The 20,548-nt window shown below is 36.2% G+C and overlaps 1 protein-coding gene across 18 annotated transcripts in view; it reads left to right on the top strand.

The window, feature by feature from the left end:
• DZIP3 (DAZ interacting zinc finger protein 3) overlaps positions 1-20,548 on the top strand; it is a 95,413-nt gene that overhangs the window by 18,087 nt on the left and 56,778 nt on the right. For 13 of the 18 annotated variants that reach the window (XM_026492850.4, XM_026492871.4, XM_057306560.1 and 10 more), the window contains 6 exons: positions 797-869; positions 3,951-4,106; positions 9,666-9,782; positions 12,737-12,817; positions 13,151-13,275; positions 16,318-16,429. In XM_026492850.4, the coding sequence (XP_026348635.1) occupies positions 797-869; positions 3,951-4,106; positions 9,666-9,782; positions 12,737-12,817; positions 13,151-13,275; positions 16,318-16,429 (664 nt within the window). Of the gene's footprint in view, positions 1-793; positions 870-3,950; positions 4,107-9,665; positions 9,783-12,736; positions 12,818-13,150; positions 13,276-16,317; positions 16,430-20,548 lie in introns of those variants that run through there. The other 5 variants (XM_057306562.1, XM_048214959.2, XM_048214965.2 and 2 more) reach the window with 2 other exon arrangements.

Below are 20,548 nucleotides of genomic sequence, written 5' to 3'. Positions count from 1 at the left end.
GCTGCATATGTTCACATTTCAAGCCAGTGTCAGAAGCAATACTTGTCAAGTTATTCCTTTTTACAAAAATAATTTTTAAATATGATATTCTCTGTCAATTTTAAAAAAATCATTTTGGAAAACTGGATAACTGTAAGGCCAGGAACCTGAAACAAATAAAAGTACCTGCATAAGATAGATCCTTTCCAAACCTTCATTATCTTCATAAACGCATACACATGTACACGCACAAAACATCAGCCTTTTTAAGACCCTTTTTTCTTTACATTGAAACAGTGCTACAAAGTTAATTTTTTCCCATGATTTTGGCATATTGTATTTTTTTTTTTAAAGATTTTATTCATTTATTCGACAGAGATAGAGACAGCCAGCGAGAGAGGGAACACAAGCAGGGGGAGTGGGAGAGGAAGAAGCAGGCTCCCAGCGGAGGAGCCTGTTGTGGGGCTCGATTCCATAACGCCGGGATCACGCCCTGAGCCGAAGGCAGACGCCCAACCGCCGTGCCACCCAGGCGCCCCATGGCATATTGTATTTCTGTTCAAGAAAAGTTTTTTTATATCAGCTTTCAGTTCTGTTTACCGCCATCCAGTAAGGGCAATAAGGGCAGAGCATACTTTTTTTTCTTTAACGTGAGTCCCTAAAGGTGTGACACCTACCACTATTATCAGTCTTGCTATACATTGTTTACACTTTTGAACTTTCAGACAAATTCACTTGTTAGATTCTTTACTACTACAATTTAATTGTGTTCTTTGTAAGGAGATACTCTGAATATACCTTTCTTTTTCATTTAAAGTAGGGATCCAACTGTGGAGGAGCAGACTAAGGAGGAAATCAAGAATAAAGTAGAAAAGCCTACTGACCAAATGGTAAGAGAAGAGTTAATTTTCATTAATTGTTAATTAATTAGTAATGAGTAATTATATGTGATAATGTAATTCTAAATCTAGTCAGGTTACTTATCTGTTAAGAATTTGGGGGTGACTCTACTTTCCTTCATAAGTAAAATTATGGTCATAATAAATCTCTGATAATCGATACTTCTGTCTCAATATTATTATAAGCACCAATTCTCACTATAAGTTAAAACTCATAGGTGATTGACTTGACTTGCCCAGAAACATCACAACAATTTTAAGAAATCCCTTACTTGTCTTTTAAAAGCAAAATCCAAACAAAATGAAAACTATGCACATGCAAACATACACACACAGAATTTTATTTAGTAAGAAATTTCAGAGTTGTTTTGAAATTCTCTTTCCTGTTTTTATCATTTTACTTTAGATATTCCAGTTCAAAATGAAAGAGAATAAAGCATACATTAATATAAGGTTTATATTGCCAATGACAATATATTTCATGATAGCTTAAAAATATATATATATATATATACACACACACATATATGAATGTCACATGTGCTTGTATTTAATGAAGGATGGATGAAGAGCTATTTGGGTTTTTTTGTTTGTTTGTTTGTTTAAGATTTTATTTATTCATTTGACAGAGATAGAGACAGCCAGCAAGAGAGGGAACACAAGCAGGGGGAGTGGGAGAGGAAGAAGCAGGCTCCCAGCAGAGGAGCCTGATGTGGGGCTCGATCCCATAACACCGGGATCACGCCCTGAGCCAAAGGCAGACGCTTAACAACTGAGCCACCCAGGCGCCCCCTATTGGGTTTTTTTAGTGTAATTTTAACCTTACACATAGTTTTATGTGGTTATTGCTGTCCACTGTTAATAAATTTTATAAAGGTTATCTAGTTATAGGAGAAAATATATAAACATAAAATAATCATATTATTCACCTGCATGAGGTTATCACTGTAAAAAATGTTGCAGAGAAAATACAATATATACAGCTGTACATAGGGATGTACACTTGAGCCAGTGGGAATTAGATCCAGAAAATACATTTCTGAATATAGAATTGGAAATACAGAAGTCAAAGGAGGTGAAAACTTTGACCTGAATTTAGTTTAGAGGCTAGATTAATTTTGTGAAATGGATTGAGCATCAAATATTTTGATAACTGGCTTAAAAAAATTGTATTTATACAACTTAACAAAAAATTGTATTTATAATAAGATAAAAATATTTAATAAGCATTAAGCTTATAATATGTTCTATTAAAAATTTTAATTCATGCCATAATCTTGCTTGTGTATCAGTTTGGTAATTAGATGATTTTGTGGTGACTTTTGACTGCAGAACTGACCTTTAGTTTGAAATGTATGCACTACTGACAGTGGTAATTCTTTTGAAGGGTTAGTCCAGTTACATTGTGGAAGCTTTTTTGTTTTTGTAACTTTTTGAAAAATTTCAAACCTACAGAAAAGTTGAAAGAATAATACAATGAATACTTACATACCCTTTACCTAGATTTATCAAACTATTAACACTTTCCTACATTTTTGTGTATAATTTTCATATAATGAAATATAAAATGTAAGGTTATTTGTTGGGTATTGATGGGGCTGGAGGAATCTTAATTTAAGACTCAAACCCAGAAGGGGAGAGTTGGCAGATAGTCCTACCATGGACTTTATTGATTCCTAGTCACTTTCCTGGGTAACTGCAGTCTGTTAGACCTGACTGAGGGTCAAAGAGTCACCCTCTCCCCGCCCCCAGGGCATTTTCAGTGACTCAAGCTTCACATGGCCTCCATAATAAGAAGCTGTCTTTTCTGATTTTCAGAGGTCAGCATCAACATATTCATATTCCCAAAGTTTAAACAGGGTGTAGGAACTGTGGTGTCTTGGTTAAGGTTTGAAGGAAGTCCATCATCCATGTGTTCCAGTTGCTTTTCCATTTCTGTTGCCCACCCGTTCTTCACAACTACTGTTAATAGACAGTCCAGCAGGACTTGACTATATAGCTATTGATTAGCCATTAAGGATGGCTTATTAAGTCATAAAAATGAGTTCCTGTAGACCCAAGTTTAGTATGACTTAGCTCTGACTGAACTAAGAGTCATTGTTTTACTACTTTGTTTATAATTTAAACTATTACAATTCTGTTTATTTTCAGTATGCTGTGTGTTTAGTAACTAAAGCATCAGTCACATACGTAGAAAGTACTCTTAGATCTAGCTTTCATATTATTATGTAGAATAATCTATGTAATATTTTAAACAGCATTTTTTATGCCTTAAGCAGATCAATTCAATGCATGCTATGTATTTCTCATGGGCAACCATTTTTTGAGGCCTAATTTACATTTATGCCTTAAATTGTACATATTTCTCATCCCACTACCCTATTAAAAATGGTGTAATTATGCCTATTTTGGAGTATTTAATTTATAACTTCCAAATGAATTTATGTTGGCCTTCTGTATATTAAAGCTTCCTGAGTTTTGGTCTTAAATTTCCTGCTATGTTTTAAGTTTCTTGAGCAGAGAAAATGACTTATTCTTTTTTTTTTTCTTAATTAAAGAAATTTTTTTTTAAAGATTTTATTTATTCATTTGAGAGAGAGAGACAGACCACACAAGCAGGGGGAGAAGCAGAGGGAGAGGGAGAAGCAGACTCCCCACTGAGCCAGCCGAGAGCCTAATGTGGAGCTTGATCCCAGGATCTGGATATCATGACCTGAGCAGAAGACAGACATCTAACCATCTGAGCCACCCAGGCGACCGAGAATGTCATATTCTTACTTGGATTTTCTATTGCTCTGTCACAGTGATCTACATATAGTATATAAAGGCACTTTGTTCTTTTTTTTTTTTTTTTAAGTAGGCTCTACCCCCAGCATGGAGCCCAGTGTGGGACTTTAAACTCATAACCTTGAGATCAAGACCTGAGCTGAGATTAAGAGTTGTACATTTAACTGACTGACCCACCCAGGCTCCCCACTCTTTGTTCTTTTTTAAATATTTTTACTGGTCTTTATATTAGAGTAATACAAAAATGTATAATTGTGTACATTTTTAATAAATATTCTCTTCTAGGGTAAACAGGAAAAGGACACACCTACTGATCTTGTCCCTGTTAACTTACTATTAGAAGTGAAGAAATTATTGAATGCAATTAATACTCTACCAAAAGGGGTGGTCCCTCACATTAAGAAGTTCTTACAAGAAAATTTTTCCTTCCAAATTATGCAGGTAAGATTATAATTTGTTCTTTGGGGTAGAAGTACAGCTCTTTGTATATGACTGTCCAGGGAAAACATACTATGTTCCTTTACTCTCACACTACTACTACACTGACAGCACTTCTGACACTAGATGTGTGGATTTATTCCCACATCAGCCAATTCTCCTACACTAACTAGGTATCCAACAAGTCAATTCAATTCTGATACTGTCTACCTAGAGTTAGTATCAAATCCCACAAGATAAGGGCTCAGTTCCACAAGTCTGCTCCAACTTCAGACACCAGTCACAAGTCCTAGGTTGTCCCCAATACTTCTGACCAGCTGGCTATGGATTGGGGTTCCCATGACCCCTTCTTGGGTTCAGTAATTTGCTAGTATGGGCCACAGAGCTCCAGGAAACACTTACTTAATATATATCAATTTATTATATAATAAAGGCTATGATAAAGGATTTAAAAAATAACCAAATGAAGAGATTCATAGGGCAGTCTGGAAGGGTCCCAAGTATGGGAGTATCTGTATCTGTGGAGTTGGGGTATGCCACTCCTCTGGCATGTGGATGTGTTCAGTAAGTTGGAAGTTCTATGAATCCCATACTTGAAGGATTTTTATGGAGGTTTCATCATATAAGCATGATCGATTATTAATTCAATGCCCAGCCCCTCCCTCTCTGGGAATGGGGGATAGTGCTAAAAACTCTAAGCTTCTAATTATGGCTTAGTGTTTCTGGTGACCAGCCTTCATCCAGGGGCCTACTGAGAGTCACCTCACTAGAACAAAAGATACTCCTATCACTCAAGAAATTCCAGGGATTTAGGAACTCTGTGTCAGGAACAAAGATCAAAGACCAACTATTACCAGGAACTAGTAACATATATCAATGTATATATTTCTTATTATTTCACAGTGACTCTTTCCCTCTTTTCCTTCCTTCCTTCCATCCTTCCCACAACAGTGCAGTTAAAGTCTTGAAATCTCCATCTTACTTTTTGTGAAGGGCTCTGGTGTCAGCTTTGACTGTAGACTTTTATTAAATAGTTATTTGGTGCTAACCTTTCAAGAGTAATGGTGGGAATGTGGGTTAGTAGCTAGTAAGCCACTGTTGACTATAAGGTCTAGTGTTCTTCTTCCACTAATAACCCATGACATGCCACCCTAGGACAGGGGATTGCTTTTGGTTTTCTAATTTGTAAAATGTTGACAAATTTTAAAAAATGTAAGATAAAAACAATGTCCAAAACTTTTTATTTATGAGTAAAATAAGTACTCTAGAGAATATATTGTAGATTTGTATCTTGGAAGTAGTTTTTTTAGATAATAATTTATGAAACTTTCAGCACAAGGTGGGTATCAGTTCTTAAATGAATGGAGTTTTTCAAAGTTAAAGAAAATGTTCTACTCGTATCTTTGTAGCTTTTAATTGGGGACAAAACACCATAGGTGTTTTGAAAAGGCCACAGTTGCCTTTTCTGTGGAAGAATATATTATTATTTCCATGAAACAAATTAATACTATTATGATTAAAAATTCAAACAAACTCTAAAAATATCCAAAGACTTTACATACAGTTATAACCTTAACTGAGATAATTTGCCAGTATGAATTCTGATTTGAAACTGTGGAATAATGCCACTATTTCCCTCCTATCTTTTGGAAATTACCCAGAAACAACAACAACAGGAAATAGAAATCAGTAGACTTTCTATATGCAAACAATAGCCAATTAGAAGGTAAAAATGAAAGAAGAATAATTATAGCAACCAAAAAAGTATACAAGATACAAATTAGTATTTCTCAAAGTTTTTCCTACATGAAACTATCTGAACCCCATCCTAGTTCTAAAGAATCAAAATCTCTGGAGGTAGGTCTGGAGTCTGGATTTTATCAAGTATTTACACACTGGTTTTCTTCACATTAAGTTTAGAAATCAGTACTCTATATTGAAACTGTAAATGAAGATTTCTAAAACTCTAATAAAGGTAAGAAAAGACCAATGTATTGCATGGTGCACTGGGTGTTATACACAACTAATGAATCATCGAACTTTACATCGGAAACCGGGGATGTACTGTATGGTGACTAACATAATATAATAAAAAATCATTAAATAAAAAAAAGAAAAAAAAGAAAAAAAAAAAAAAAGAAAAGACCAAATAGAAAGCAATACATGTAGGAAGACACAGTGTGATAAGGCTGGCCATTTTCCCTAAATTAAAATTTATAAATACCACATATCAAAAAGTGACAAAAGGGGTTTCTTTTGGTTGTTATTATTGAAAGCTAATCCTAAAGTTTAGATGGGAAATAAAGGGAAGACTAGCCAAGAAAATTATGAAAGAGAATTGTAGGGGAGAAGGGCTGGGAATTTACCACTTAGATATTAAAACTTACTATGAAGCTCTAATAACCGCAAGATTGTATTACTTGCTCTTGATTCTATGGACAAGTCTAGGAAGTAGAAGAGAAATTCCAGAAGTTGACTCAAATGCATACAGAACTGTTCTGCAGAAGATGACAAAATCGATAATACTAAAGGGGAATTGGACAAATATACAATCCCAGTAGGAAATTTTTTTAATTAATTAATTTTTTTCCAGTAGGAGATTTTAACATGATCTTTTAATAAGTGATACAACATGGACACAAAATTAGTGGAACTGTAGCAAACTCGATCTAATTCACATACACACACATACAAACTCAAAACACTACACCCAACAGTGGCAGAATATACATTCTTTTTAAGTGCACACAGAACATTTACAAAAATTTACCATGTGCTAGTCACAAAGCAAGTCTCATCAAATTTTAAAGAATCACAACATATAGAGCATGCTCTCTAACCATTGTACAATTAATTTAGAAATCAATACAGAAAGATAAATTTAAAAAATCATTGTTCTTAAGATGTACCTCTAGGTATACCCGTGAGTAAAAAAAGAAATCACAGTAGAAATTAGGTAAATTTTTGAACTGAATAAAAAATATATATCAAAGCTTGTGTTATAAGTAAAATATGTGCTTCAAAGAATATTTATAGCTTGAAATGCAAATATTAGAAAAAGAAGCAAATTTGAATATCAATCATCTAAACATAAAGTTAGGAGATTAATGGAAGGATAGCAAATTAAAAACAAAGTCAAAAGAAGGAAGTAGTAAAGATATCTAAGTCTATTGAAATAGAATAAGGAAGTAAAATAGAGAAAGTCAATAAAGCCAAAACTTGTTTTTTTTAAAGATCAGTAAAGTTGATAAATTCCTGGTAAGAATCTTAAAAAGGCAGAAATAACCCAAAGCTTGAATGAACATGAAAACTAATTCCATAGTCATCTAAAGGATAATAGAGAATTCTGCTGCTTGCAGTGGCTGCCTGAGTTGGTTTAGAGCAACCTTCCTTTGAGAAGTACTTGAAAAACTAAGCAAAGTCTTTGCTTAGTAATGTGCTTTTCTGGCAGATCACTTAATTCAACTGGGGACTGGGGATTCTAAGCTTCTGTTCTGCAAATAAGGGTCTATTTATGGTTTACCTTTTGTAGTAGATATTATCAGTTTCCTGCACATAACCCTTGGCTTCTTAAAGTATGCTCTGGAGAATTTCCAGTTTTCAATGTCTATATCTCTATGCCTTAAGGCTTTTTTCCCCTCTCTGGAACTACAGAAGGCTGTACTTCTCATGGCAGTTCGGAAGTCCCAGGGAATTAATACTCCTGCATCACCCCATCACCACTCAATCAATAAGCCTTGGGAGTTCTGCAAATATCCCAGTTTTCTCTCCCTTTGAGTTGAATAATACTAGGCTTGTGTTTTTCACTGTTTTACTGAGTTTCTCTGTTGTATTAACCCCAGCCTTCCCATTGTGGATAACTAACTTAATAACACACCCTTTGGGGCACCTGGATGACTCAGTCAGTTAAATGTCTGACTCTTGATTTTGGCTCAGGTCATGATCTCAGGGTTGTGAAATCGAGCCCTGTATCAGACTCCACAATGGGCATGGAGCCTGCTTAAGATTCTCTCTCTCCCTCTCCCCCCACCTCTCTCTCTTAAAAAAAAAAATAAATAAATAAATAAATAACATACCCATTAATTTAAAGCCTGCTTTCCCTTCCCTGTATCACACCTCTATTCCCCTACGATTGTTCTCTGCACCTCCCAAATAAACTACTTGCATTCAAGCTGGAAACAAAACTGATACTCTTACTCTAAGGGTATATTTCTTCAAGGCCCCACCCAAAGGATGAAGTGTTTTCCAGGATCCCTTATCCTTGATAGGTAATGCATTCTGTTTTTCCCCCCAGCTTTGTAAGTTGGCTAAAAACTCAGCCTAGCATCTCAGCCTCTCAGCCACAGCTGAAAATGGGAGTTGCCTTAAGGATAAAAGTGGCTCTAAAAGTCAGTCTCATGTCTCTAGGCTTTCCTTCTCTCTGAATGTTGGCCCCAGAGGTTTTCAATGCCTTGGTAGCTTTCTGTTGCTTTCAAAAAATGGTTTTTATTTTTAGTTCTAAAGGAGGTGGAACTTCAGTGTTATGTTTTATATGTTTACTCAAATCCAAGAGATACTATTGAGTAACTGGTTGGATAAATGAGTCTGGAATTCAAGTGATAGTTCTGAGATGGAAATACAAACTTGGAAACTATCCATATGTAGACATTATTTAAAAACATGGCAGTGGATTACTTTAGGGAACATATATGTTGATGGAGAAGAGGTTCAATAAATTGAGTGCTGGGAGGCAAATAAAGTAGTTATCTAGGAGAAAAACAAGAAAGTATTGTATATTAAAAACCATGTTAAGTGTAGGTTAAACTTTCCACACACATAACACATTGTTAAACACATAATGGAATTTAAGCGAAGCACTTGTAGGTACAAGGCATTGAGAAATGGACACAAAGATAAGACATAGTCCTCCTTTTCATTTCATCCATGTAAATAACAAAGTATGGTATATAATAAATCCTATATTAGTTTCGTTCCAATCAGATCGTAGCTTATCATGCCTTGCCCTGGTGTTGGAATTAAGTCAGCATTCTTGCAGGGTCAGGGTTGGAAGAAAGATTTTAGCCATGCTTAGAGAATAGAAGGTATGAGAATAAACTGGGATTACCACTTTCCTCTAAAGCAGGAGTGGATGTGGCCAACTCTTGGCAGGCATGAGTGGTTTTAAATGTTTTGAGGAAACAGTTACAAAGAAGATTTATCAGACTACTTAAAAACAAACAAATGAGAGAACAATTGTATCTGGGTGGTATAGATTATTTATTTATTTGGGGGAGAGAGAGAGAGAAAGCGGGGAGGGGGAAAGGGAGAGAAAGAGAAGCAGACTTCCTGCTTGAGTGGGGAGCCTCACTTGGAGTTCTATCCCACAACCCTGAGATCATGACCTGAGCCAAAATCAAAAGTTGGTTGCTCAATTGACTAAGCCACCCAGGTACCCTGGTAGTGTGGATTTTTAAAAAATCATTTCCAGATTTTCTACGACTAGCATGTATTACTTGTATAATAAAAATGTATGTAGGTATTTGCTTTAACTTAAAGAAATTTTTGACCAAATTATTTCCACAGAGAGAAGTTGCAGCTAACAGCCAGAATGGGGAGGAAATTGTTCCTGTTTTGACTTTACGTTTCTTGATAACACAACTGGAAGCAGCACTTAGGAATATTCAGGCTACTAATTATACTGTAAGTGTTTTCTTCTGAAAGTTTGAAATAATGGACTTGGACAACATTTTCCAGTGAGAGCGTAGCTGGTACAATCCTTGTTTTAAGGTATAGACCAATTTGTATTTTCCTTTTACCTCTGGGGAAAAAGTATGCATAAATTGGTTTCCTTCCTATGTCTTGTACTTTATGATTGCATCTCTGTAATGAGCCTAATCTAGTCCCCTCCCTACCATAAAATTGTTCATCTTAAATGAAGAGAAACTTGAACTAGTAAGCACGGGCTTTCCCATTTAGAAATGGAGAATTATAAACTTCAGAAATGACTCCTTCCTTTCCTCCTAGTTATTAATCAACTCCTGATATTTCTGTATTTGTAAAAATTGGAACTTGTATCATCTGTTAATGAGTACTCATGCGAGATAAAATTGACAAGATATATTTATATGTTCAGTATCAAATGATACTTTAGAAATAAATAGAAAATCTGAGGAAAAATAAACCTGGCATCAAAAATCAGAACCAATAGTACAGGACTGTAAAAGGAAAAAATCAGTTCTTGAATACTTTGGATTTGTAAAGTAAACTAAGTTTCACACACATATAGAAGATGGATTAGAGTTATCTTCAAGAAAGGACTACCTAGGTACCAACCAAGGTAGCCAAAAACACCAAATCCCTAAGGCATACAAGAAAGTGGAGAAATCATCTTTGTTTAGGACTCTCAGGATGAGGGTTCTAAGTGGCGATATATACCACCCCAAACGAGTTCTACATGGAGTCAAAAGAGGTAACAAAAGGGAGTTTGCGTTAACCAATATTCCCAAAAACTTCTGGGATGCTGAAGCTCTACTGTTTCTCTCGCTGATCAGGTTGCCAAGCAGTAAAATAAATGAGTATAAAATCAACATTAACAGATGCTGATTGCTTAGCCTACCGTACTTGGGCATTACTTCAAAGATGAGTCTTACATGAGGAATGGAGGAGATCCTTCTCTTGGTAGCGTTGTTGAGCAGAATTGAAATTGTCATAATCAGAGCAAATGGCTCTCCCTGTTCCTCAAGGCTATCAAGGATAGGTGGGGCAACTTTGTTGTAGGAGGTGGCGTGAGGGTGGGGGACAGTTGCCGGTAATATCTCTATATCCATTTAGTTCCAATACTTGGAATAATCCCTGCTATTGGTGGGGGGGGGAGGTAAGAAAGGGCAGAGCATATTGGTTAGAAATGTACTGCTTACATCTCTAAATTCCTGAGTTCTTTACCTTGTACTTGTAGCATTACTACAATTCCACATTTTATCCTGTTCTCAGAGTGTTCTTTTTAGAGTTGTATGAGCCGAAGGCTCGGTCATATTGTTTATGAAGAGAGTTTTTTTTAAGTTACAAAATAATAGTTTACACTTATTTAGTGTTTGCTATATGACAGACAGTTTTTGTAAGGATTAGCTCATTTACTCTTCACAAGCACCCCACCTCATTATTCCCATTTTATAGATTTGAAACTGAAGCATAGAGGTTAAACAACGTGCTTAATTCATCAGGTAGTAAATAGTGGAGTCAGGATACAAACCCATGTAGGTAGTCTTGGCTTAGCGTCTATTCTGTGAACTGCGTTTTACCACCTCTGCAAAGATGGGAATTTTAAGATGGAAACCAGTTAGATGTTACATGGGTTCATTGAGAGCAAACACACATGTCTGTTTCCACTGAGATCAGTTTGGAGCCAAACTTCTAACTCCAGCCAGTTACCTCATAAATGTGTACTGTTGGCCATGAGAAGTATGCTAGGTAAGAGAATACAGTTAGATCAGTAAAGAAAAAGACTCATATCCTGTAGATGCTTATCAACCCTGTGTACCTGAAGAAACTCTTGTTTATAGTATGGGACAGTCTTTTTGTAAAAAGTTAATGTGACAACAGATACGGTTATGATTTTCAGTTAGTAGAGAGCTTATGAACAGAATGTACAGTATTTTTCTCCATGGATAATTTTTAAACATTTTATTTGAGGTAATTTTAGATGCACAGAAGTTGCAAAAATATAGCTGTATAATACAGAAGTGCAAAGAGGTCTTGCCATACCCTTCACTCAGTTTCCCTCAATAGTTACATGTTACATAACAATATATGTTATCAAAACCAGAAAGTTGGCATTCACAACAGTGTGTGTTGTGTCTGAAGTCTCCAAAACCTACCCCCATGTTCAGAAGGACTCACAGGACTTAGAATATAGTTGTATTCATTACTACATCTATATGGAGATCTTAGCCATTTGTAGCATGTGAGGGTGGGAGGAGGAAGGAGACAATAAATCCCTATGGCTTTCATTTTCTTTAATCAAACTAATGGTTTATTTTGAGATTATCAACTATCCTTTTTCTTCAGTGTTGAATTGTCAAATACATCTAAAATGTATTTGCTGTTATTCTTACTAGATGGTTGACAATATAATGATGATAATTTTTGCTATTTTTAATAATCACTAAGTAGGCCTAGGATATATTTTTTAATGCCATTAATTAACATATAGTGTATTATTAGTTTCAGAGGTAGAGGTCAGTGGTTAAATCAGTTGCATAAAACACCCAGTGCTCATTACATCAGGTGCCCCCCTAAATGCCCATCACCCAGTTACCCCATCCCCCCACCCACCTCGTATTCAACAACCCTCAGCTTGTTTCTTATAGTTAAGAGTCTGTTATGGTTTGTCTCCCTCTCTGATTTTGTCTTTTCTTTTTCTCTCCCTTCCCCCTATGATCCTCTGTCTTGTTTCTTAAATTCCACATATGAGTGAAATCATATGATTATCTTTCTCTAATTGACTTATTTTGCTTAGCATAATACCCTCTAGTTCCATCCACATTGTTGCAAATGGTAAGATCTCATTTTTTTTTTTTTGATAGGCCTAGGATATTAAGCTTGGTATACTGAAAACTAGCTTAGTCTAAATAACCAATTAATTTTTTTTCTTTTAGGCACATCAGATTAATATTGGTTATTATTTGACATTACTGTTTTTGTATGGAGTAGCACTTACTGAAAGAGGAAAGAAAGAGGTATGTAGCATGTGTTATTTGCCCATTGTAAATCTTTCACACTCTCTGACTTCATTTTAATAAGAGGTCGATTTTAGAAATTCTCTTAAATGTTCATTTTGAAACGTTGGCTATAGAAGATCTTAAGTTCTTTTATAAATAAGTATTTTAATCACTGAGTACATTATCTGTGTAATCACAAACAGAGATGCTAGGATTAGAGATGTTAATAAATGACTCCATGACTGTATCAATATGAAAGCTGCTCTGACTTCTCCAGTTTGGAAAATAATTTTTGTAAAAGAAAAACAAATGCTTTTTATATCAGCCAAACCTAGTTTTGTGTTACTACAGGATTACACAGAAGCGGAGAATAAATTTCTAGTGATGAAGATGGTGATTCAAGAGAATGAAATTTGTGAGAACTTTATGTCTTTAGTTTATTTTGGACGTGGTTTGCTTCGATGTGCTCAGAAGAGGTAAGGATTTTAATGAACGGGCAGATCTTGCCTTTCTATTTTTAGCATTGTAAAATGGGATAAAGTTTTTAAAGTATACCAGGTATCATGACATTTGTGCTCTACTGGTGGTTCTTCACCTCAGTTCCTATAGATAATAATTTCTTTAATGTATTTGAGAATATTAAGTATCAAACTTAACCGGTCATAGCAATAAAAGGCAGTGTAGCAAAGACATGAGGAGCATAGGCTTTGGAGTCTGACAGACCTGGGTTTAAATACATTTTCTGCCATGTACTCATCTATGACCCTGAGAAATGTAATGTTACTCAGCTTTATCTTTTCTTATCTGTAAAATGGAACTAATAATAGTGTCTACCTTATAAGGATGTTGCAGATGATTAAATACGTGCTCAGAACACAAAAATGTTAGGTGTATTAAATAAATGACGGTTATAGTTATAAGTACCATCACCAGTGGGAATAGATGTTTAAGGTATAAATGAGCTTCTAAAGCATTGAAAAGGTCTAGATGCTGGGTTTGGGAAATATTGGGGATTACACATTTAGTGAAATTGTACAGGGAAACCTATGTGGACTATCTATTTACTTTCTATATGGAGATTCTTAGCTGTGTGTAGCATAATTTATTAATTTTATTTGCTAAGAATTTAGTATATTCTAGAGACTATGTGTGCTAAGTGTTGGGGATATGATAGTTTGCAAAATAGACAGTTCCTGTCTTCATGTAACAGTATAGTGAAGGTTATAGACCTTAATCAAATAATGAGTTATACAAATAATAATGAAATGTGATAAAGAGCTATGAAGGAAAATGCAGTGAATAATTAAATAGTCTTCACTGGACACCCAGTCCAGTTCTGTGAATCAGAAGTCTTCCTGAGGAAATCCTGTCTGGCTGAGACTTGAAAGATGAATTTGGCAGCTGTGCCAGTCCTTATGCAGGATTACTGCTGGGTACAACCATGGGATTCCTGAAAGAGTCCCCTCTGTGGAAGTTACCTGATTCTTTTGTAAGGTTTATCTTCTATCCTCTGGCATGCTTGTTTTTCACTAGGGTACCCAGAAGACACTCTGCTTCCCATTTACTAGCATGATGTCAACAATACAGTGGGCCAGTGTGATGTTTTGCAGAATTTCAGGATGGTCAGAATCTCTTTAAGAGTCTATATTGTAGAGAGAATTCACATAGCTGTGAGACAAGACAAAGAATGTATACTGCTGTCCTTCCCTCAGATGTGTGAACTACTCTTTAGTCTCTTTACTGTTGGACATTGGAGAGAATTCGTTTTCCAAATCATTGATAGGAGAAAGCCCAGTCACATGGCAGCATCATTTTCTTTCATCCCTGGCCTACAGAGAACAGTCACCACTGAGCTGCTCAAAGACACTGGTGCCTTTCCACTGTGTATTTCTTAACTGCTTCAATGGGTGGAGTGTCCTCTGGGCTTTTCCAGGGAATCTTGTCAAGTGGTGGCTTCTTTGGTCTTGTGTAGGAAGTCCATTCTAACAACCTTATCTCCCTGAGCTTTCTTCAATACCCTGCCAAAAAACTTCCAGCATCTCCACCTCAATTACTATAGGCCATTGTTGGATCCAAGCTTGAAGTAGCCTTCTCAGCAGCGTGTTGGCTTAGATGGCTCAGGTGTCCTTGCTAGGAAAGTAAATCTTGAACTATGGAGGAATCATCCCATGTCAACATACACTTCCCTATCCAGCTGTGTTTTTGTGTGTTGGTTCAGCACTCTTTTAAGATTCACTCCCACATATGTTTCTGCCAGTACATACTTGTCAAGTTCTGTAATTCTTGTGGCGAATCAGCTTTTTCTTTAGGGGCAGAGATTCTGTTTTCCTGCTTGGGCTCTGCTTATACTTGATCCTAGAGTTATTGGTCTATGAGCAATGAGCAGAGATAGGAGAAGATCTTGAGAAGGAAGGGCATCATCTTTTGATACACGCACCTTAGATGATATTTTGGCTTGGTCAATAAAGGGATTCTGCACCCCTCTAGCAAAAGAAGGGGTCCTTGTCAGCCAGAGGGTTCAGGACAATTGAGCGGTTTCATTTAAATGTCCCTGTTTCAGATCTCAGGGTTGTCAGGTGTGATGGCGCGCCTGTAGTCCCAGCTACTCTGGAGGCTGAGGCAGGAGGATTGCTTGAGCCCAGGAGTTCTGGGCTGTAGTGCACTATGCCGATCAGGTGTCCACACTAAGTTCGGCATCAATATGGTGACCTCCCAGGAGCGGGGGACCACCAGGTTGCCTAAGGACAGATGAACTGGCCCAGGTCAGAAACGGAGCAGGTTAGATCTCAGGGTCTACTTGTTCCCTATCAAAGCCCTGATTTTAGCATAACAGTCCTGCTGAGGCAGTGCTTTTAGTCTTTGCTGGTGTTCTACCCTTGTGATTAAATACTGGGCCTCATTTTCTGCACCATCTGCCCTTATAAGGTTAGACTTGGTAAAGGTTTTTTAAATGTTACCATAGAGACCTTTTAGCTTTCACAGAGTGTCCTAAGTTGGTAATAGTCCTGGCAGGGAGGTGCATTGGTCTCTTTTGCAGTTTGTTTCACCTTGTAATTAAATCTGGCCTCATTTTCAGTACAGATTATCTTTATGGCTGCAGGAGATGAGAGCCTTTTAAATGCTGCCATAGAGTCCTCTGTCTTTCATGGTGTGCCCTGAGTCAACAGTTGGCTGACCTGTGCCTATCATTCTCTTTCTTCAAGGCTTCCAAGACAGTAGACAAAAGCCAACCAACTCTACAATCCCTTTAATTACCATGGCCCCCATACTGTTCAAGCTTGAGCTACTACATAATCTATTGCCTCCCCTTCCACCTGTATTTCATCCCAATCTACCACAGGTGAGAGTCCTAGCATTTGTATTTCTATAGCATGCCAGAGGTTATCACCACCCTACTTACCACAAAAAAATAAATAAATAAAATAAAATAAAATAAAAGGGTTGCTTATTGTCTTCTTGGTAAACTGTCTAGTTACGGAGTCCCATTCAAACTAACCTTATTTTAAAATGCCTTGCAGATATAATGGAGGACTGCTAGAATTTCACAAAAGCTTACAAGAAATAGATACAAATGATCATTGGTTTGACATAGATCCTACAGAAGATGAAGATTTACCTACAACTTTCACAGTAAGAAATTGTTTAAGAACATTTCATCTGTGACTAATTAGAATCATTTTTGATGAAGTGTGGTCTGTGCTAACTTTGTCATGTTCTATAGCAAGCACATTCTTTTGTTGGAAATTAGCTTTTTATGTAAGAAACAACATTGATTCTATTACATAGTGCAGAATGTAAGATTCAGCATGTAGAGAGAAGTGGGGTGGCTGGGTTAGCAAATAACAAGATTTGTTAGTATTTAAAAACAAGAAGATTAAAAGTGGTACTGGTCCAGTACTTCACATGGCTAGAGCTAAATGTAATAGTTAATTCTTTTTTTCTAATTATATTTACATTATTTTGTTGTTGATTTAAATTTAAAAAGTACTAAGAAAACTTGAAAAACTTATTTCAGAGAACTTGAAAGATATGAAGGTGCTCAAAGATTAAATTCACCCATATTTCTTCAAATGCAGAAACTGTTAGTATTTTCATTTATGTCTTTCCAGACAGACGTGTATAAACACTTGTACCCTTTATTTTTAGTAAATTGGAATGATGTTATACACATTGATGTGTAGTTTTGGAATACTGTGAATTTCCCAGTAGTTAGATTATTCTACAGTATGATATTTTTTTTCATGATCCATCATATAACTGCTTTAATTTGTGTAACCAGTTTCCTGCTATTGAACGTTTAGTTTATCTTAAACATTCCAGTTTTTCACTATTATGTGAAGTGATCTTTGTGCATTTCCCACATAATTCCCATAGGACAAATATTTAAAGGTGGAATTGTGAATCAAGTCTTTACACACTTATTAAGTTGTTGATATTTATCTTCATATTTTTTTTCAAAGTTTGTACCAGTTTGTATTCTTTTTTTTTTTTTTTTTAGAGGGGGAGAGAGGGCACATGTGTGTGCACATGCGACTTGGGGGAGGAGCAAAGGGAGGGGGAGAGAATCTCAAGCAGACTTCACACTGAGCAAGGAGCCTTGCGTGGGGCTGGATCTCATGACCCTGAGATCATGACCTGACCCGAAGTCAAGAGTTGGATGCTTAACCAACTGAGCCAGCCAGGCACCCCACCAGTTTGTATTCTTAAGACAAAGTATGAGAGTTTCCATTTCCCCATACTTTCTTGGTATTCTTAATTTTGGGGTAATTTTTACCCATCTTTTAAGCCATATTAAAGTAACTTTTTAATTTGTTTAGTATGAAAATAGCTACAGTGGTTTTCTCTTGGTTAGTGTTTGAATGACCTGTCTCTTTCCAAAGTTTTACTTTAAACCTTTCTGGATCCTTATATTTTGGCTGAGTTGAAAGCCAAATCCATTCCTCAAAGGGGATGTTTTGAAAAAACACAAAATTCGATTTTCTTGGAAGCTATAGCCTCTCAAATTGTATAAACCTAATAAAATGATATAGCTTCAAAATATACAGGACAAAAACTGGTAACACTAGAAGGAGAGATAGAAAACTCTCCAATCACAGGGTACTATTTTAATATAGCTCTCTCAGTAATCAGTAGAATAAGCAGACAGTTTTTGTCATTTGTCAGGAAAATCATATGACTTTAAACCTAGACTTAGTGATTTTATATATTATTTTTAACATTAAACTTTTGTGCTTGCCTAAAGCAGTCCCTACTTGGTCTCAGTTTTCTCTTTTTCCTCCTCCTTTTAAAATATTTTTTTTTATTATCCAAACATTTTAGTGAATTTTTGTTTCAAGCAAAATAATATACATATACAGTTTGTCAAATAATATTAAAAGACTTAACATTAACAGTCTGTGGTCCATCATTTCTAATTGTGGTTCCTAACTAGAGACACTTTCTTCCAGATCTCTAGGCATATTTCTTTGATATATCTATATCTTTTGAAAAGATGTACTGCTTTTTGTAATATTTCTCCATTTTAGATATTATCTTTTGACTACCCACTATGGCAGATAAGGAGAGTTTATTATAGCTCTCTTTTTTTTTTTTTTAAAGATTTTATTTTATTTTATTCGACAGAGATAGAGACAGCCAGCGAGAGAGGGAACACAAGCAGGGGGAGTGGTAGAGGAAGAAGCAGGCTCAGAGTGGAAGAGCCTGATGTGGGGCTCGATCCCAGAACGCTGGGATCACGCCCTGAGCCGAAGGCAGACGCTTAACCACTGTGCCACCCAGGCGCCCCTATTAGCTCTCTTATACATCCCCTTTACACATACACTTCTTTTTCCCCAGCCTACCAATAGTTATACATTTTTATTAAATTTACTTCAGGGTTTTATTCCATGGATTATCCTTCACTTCTATGTAGAATCCTCTCTTTCTTGGATCTCTAGTTTTCCTGTTTTTAGGTTTACTCCCTTGTTTTGGTGTTACAGCTCATTTAGCAGCTTCTTAGAAAAGGGTATGATTGGGAGGTAAATTTTTTGAGAACTTTCAAGTCTTCAAAATATTTTTTGTACACTTTATTTGTATCTTGCCTGGGCATAGAATTGTAGGTTGTAAATTATTTTCCTTTGTATTTTCAGAGTGTTTCTGTTATCTCCTTGCTTCCAGTATTACTTTTGAGAAATCTAACATTCTGATTCTTAGTCTTTTGCTTGTAACCTGTTTTATTTTTTTCTTTCTGGGAGTTTTTAGGGTATTCTGTGTTCCCTAGTATTCTGAGCTTATGTTTTAAAAATGTTCTGGGATATTTAAAAATTTTATTTATTTATGAAATGTTTGTTATTCAGATACTTGACATCCTGGACTAAATCTATGATTTTCCTGTTTTTTTCCCTATTTATTGCATTTTATCTTTTTGTTCTACTTTCTAGGAGATTTTTCTCCACTTTAACTTTCTGCATAGGGCTGATATTCAGGCAGTGCACACTAGTGCTATCATATTAGTTGTTATAATGTTAAAATATTTACATACTGTTTCAAAAAGAGTTGCTGCCATGGGTTTCTTGAACACCCAGCCACCATTCCGGCTGCTTTAGACTTTCCACCAGCCCTCCCTCCCTATACTTCTTTAAAATCTAATAAAGGTTTAATGTCCGGTAGGGCAGAATGCTTTAGTGACCCTGCTGTGGCTGTAGGCCAGCATGTTCTTAATCTGTTACGATTGGTGCCTGGCACCCCACCAAAAGTCTTGCTTCCCAGACATTATGATTAGTTTTTTTAGAGCATTTAGAAGGCTGACCTGTACCGCTTTATGCTAGGTGAGTTCTACCAAAGGCCTACCCTGCCCCGAGTTGCGCCTATCTTCATATATCTCCTTAGATAAACTCATTCTGGTGGGAGAATATAGCACCCCTAAAGATGCTGGCACCCTAGCAGGGTAGTGTCCTTTCATATGGTTATTTTTAACATTTCCCTTGTTCCTATCCTTCTATTGAATTTTTAATTTTAATGATTATTTCAGCTGTTATCTACCAAGAGTTTCTGTTATTATGAATGTTCCTTTTTTTTTTTTTTAATGACAGTCCGTTTTTGTTTCGTGAATGCATAATATATCAGAGGTAAATGTCAACCAGATCATGAAAGGCCTTATATAAGCCAGCTATGAGGTTCAGACCCTATCTTGAAGTTAATGTGAAACTCCTGAAGACTTTTAAACACTGGAATGATATAAACAAATTATAATAAAATGAGAAATAGAGAACAGACAGATACACACTCGTATACCTGTATCTATCTATGTGTATATATGCACATATGCATGTGTGTTCTCTGGGAGGTGATACTTAAGTGGGAACCAGAAGGTTGAGAATAGAATTAGCTCTGTGAAGACTGGGGGAAGAGCATTCTAGGTAAATGTAAAGAGTGTGGGAAAGCCCTTGGGCCTTGACACGCAAGTTTGAAGAACTGAAAAAATAAAACCATATGAGTTTTATAATGAACAAGGGTAGAGATAAATTCAAAGATATGGCTAGATATACTGAATTTAGCTTCTGCAGGTTCTGCAGGACCTTGCAGTCTGTCCTTGGTAAGAGTTAAGACTTTATTTTAGGCACAGTGGGAAGCCTTTGAGGGGTTTTAAGCAAGGAACTGACATCTTTTGCTTCTGTGTAGAGAATAACTTGGAGCAAAGTAGGGGGGAAGAGGGGGACCAGTTAGGCAGCTATTACAGCCAATAATCTAGGTAAGACAGAGTAGTAGCAA

The sequence above is a fragment of the Ursus arctos genome, unplaced genomic scaffold (assembly GCF_023065955.2).
Source record: "Ursus arctos isolate Adak ecotype North America unplaced genomic scaffold, UrsArc2.0 scaffold_4, whole genome shotgun sequence".
Lineage (NCBI taxonomy): Eukaryota > Metazoa > Chordata > Mammalia > Carnivora > Ursidae > Ursus > Ursus arctos.
This window is presented reverse-complemented; position numbering and strand designations above follow the sequence as displayed.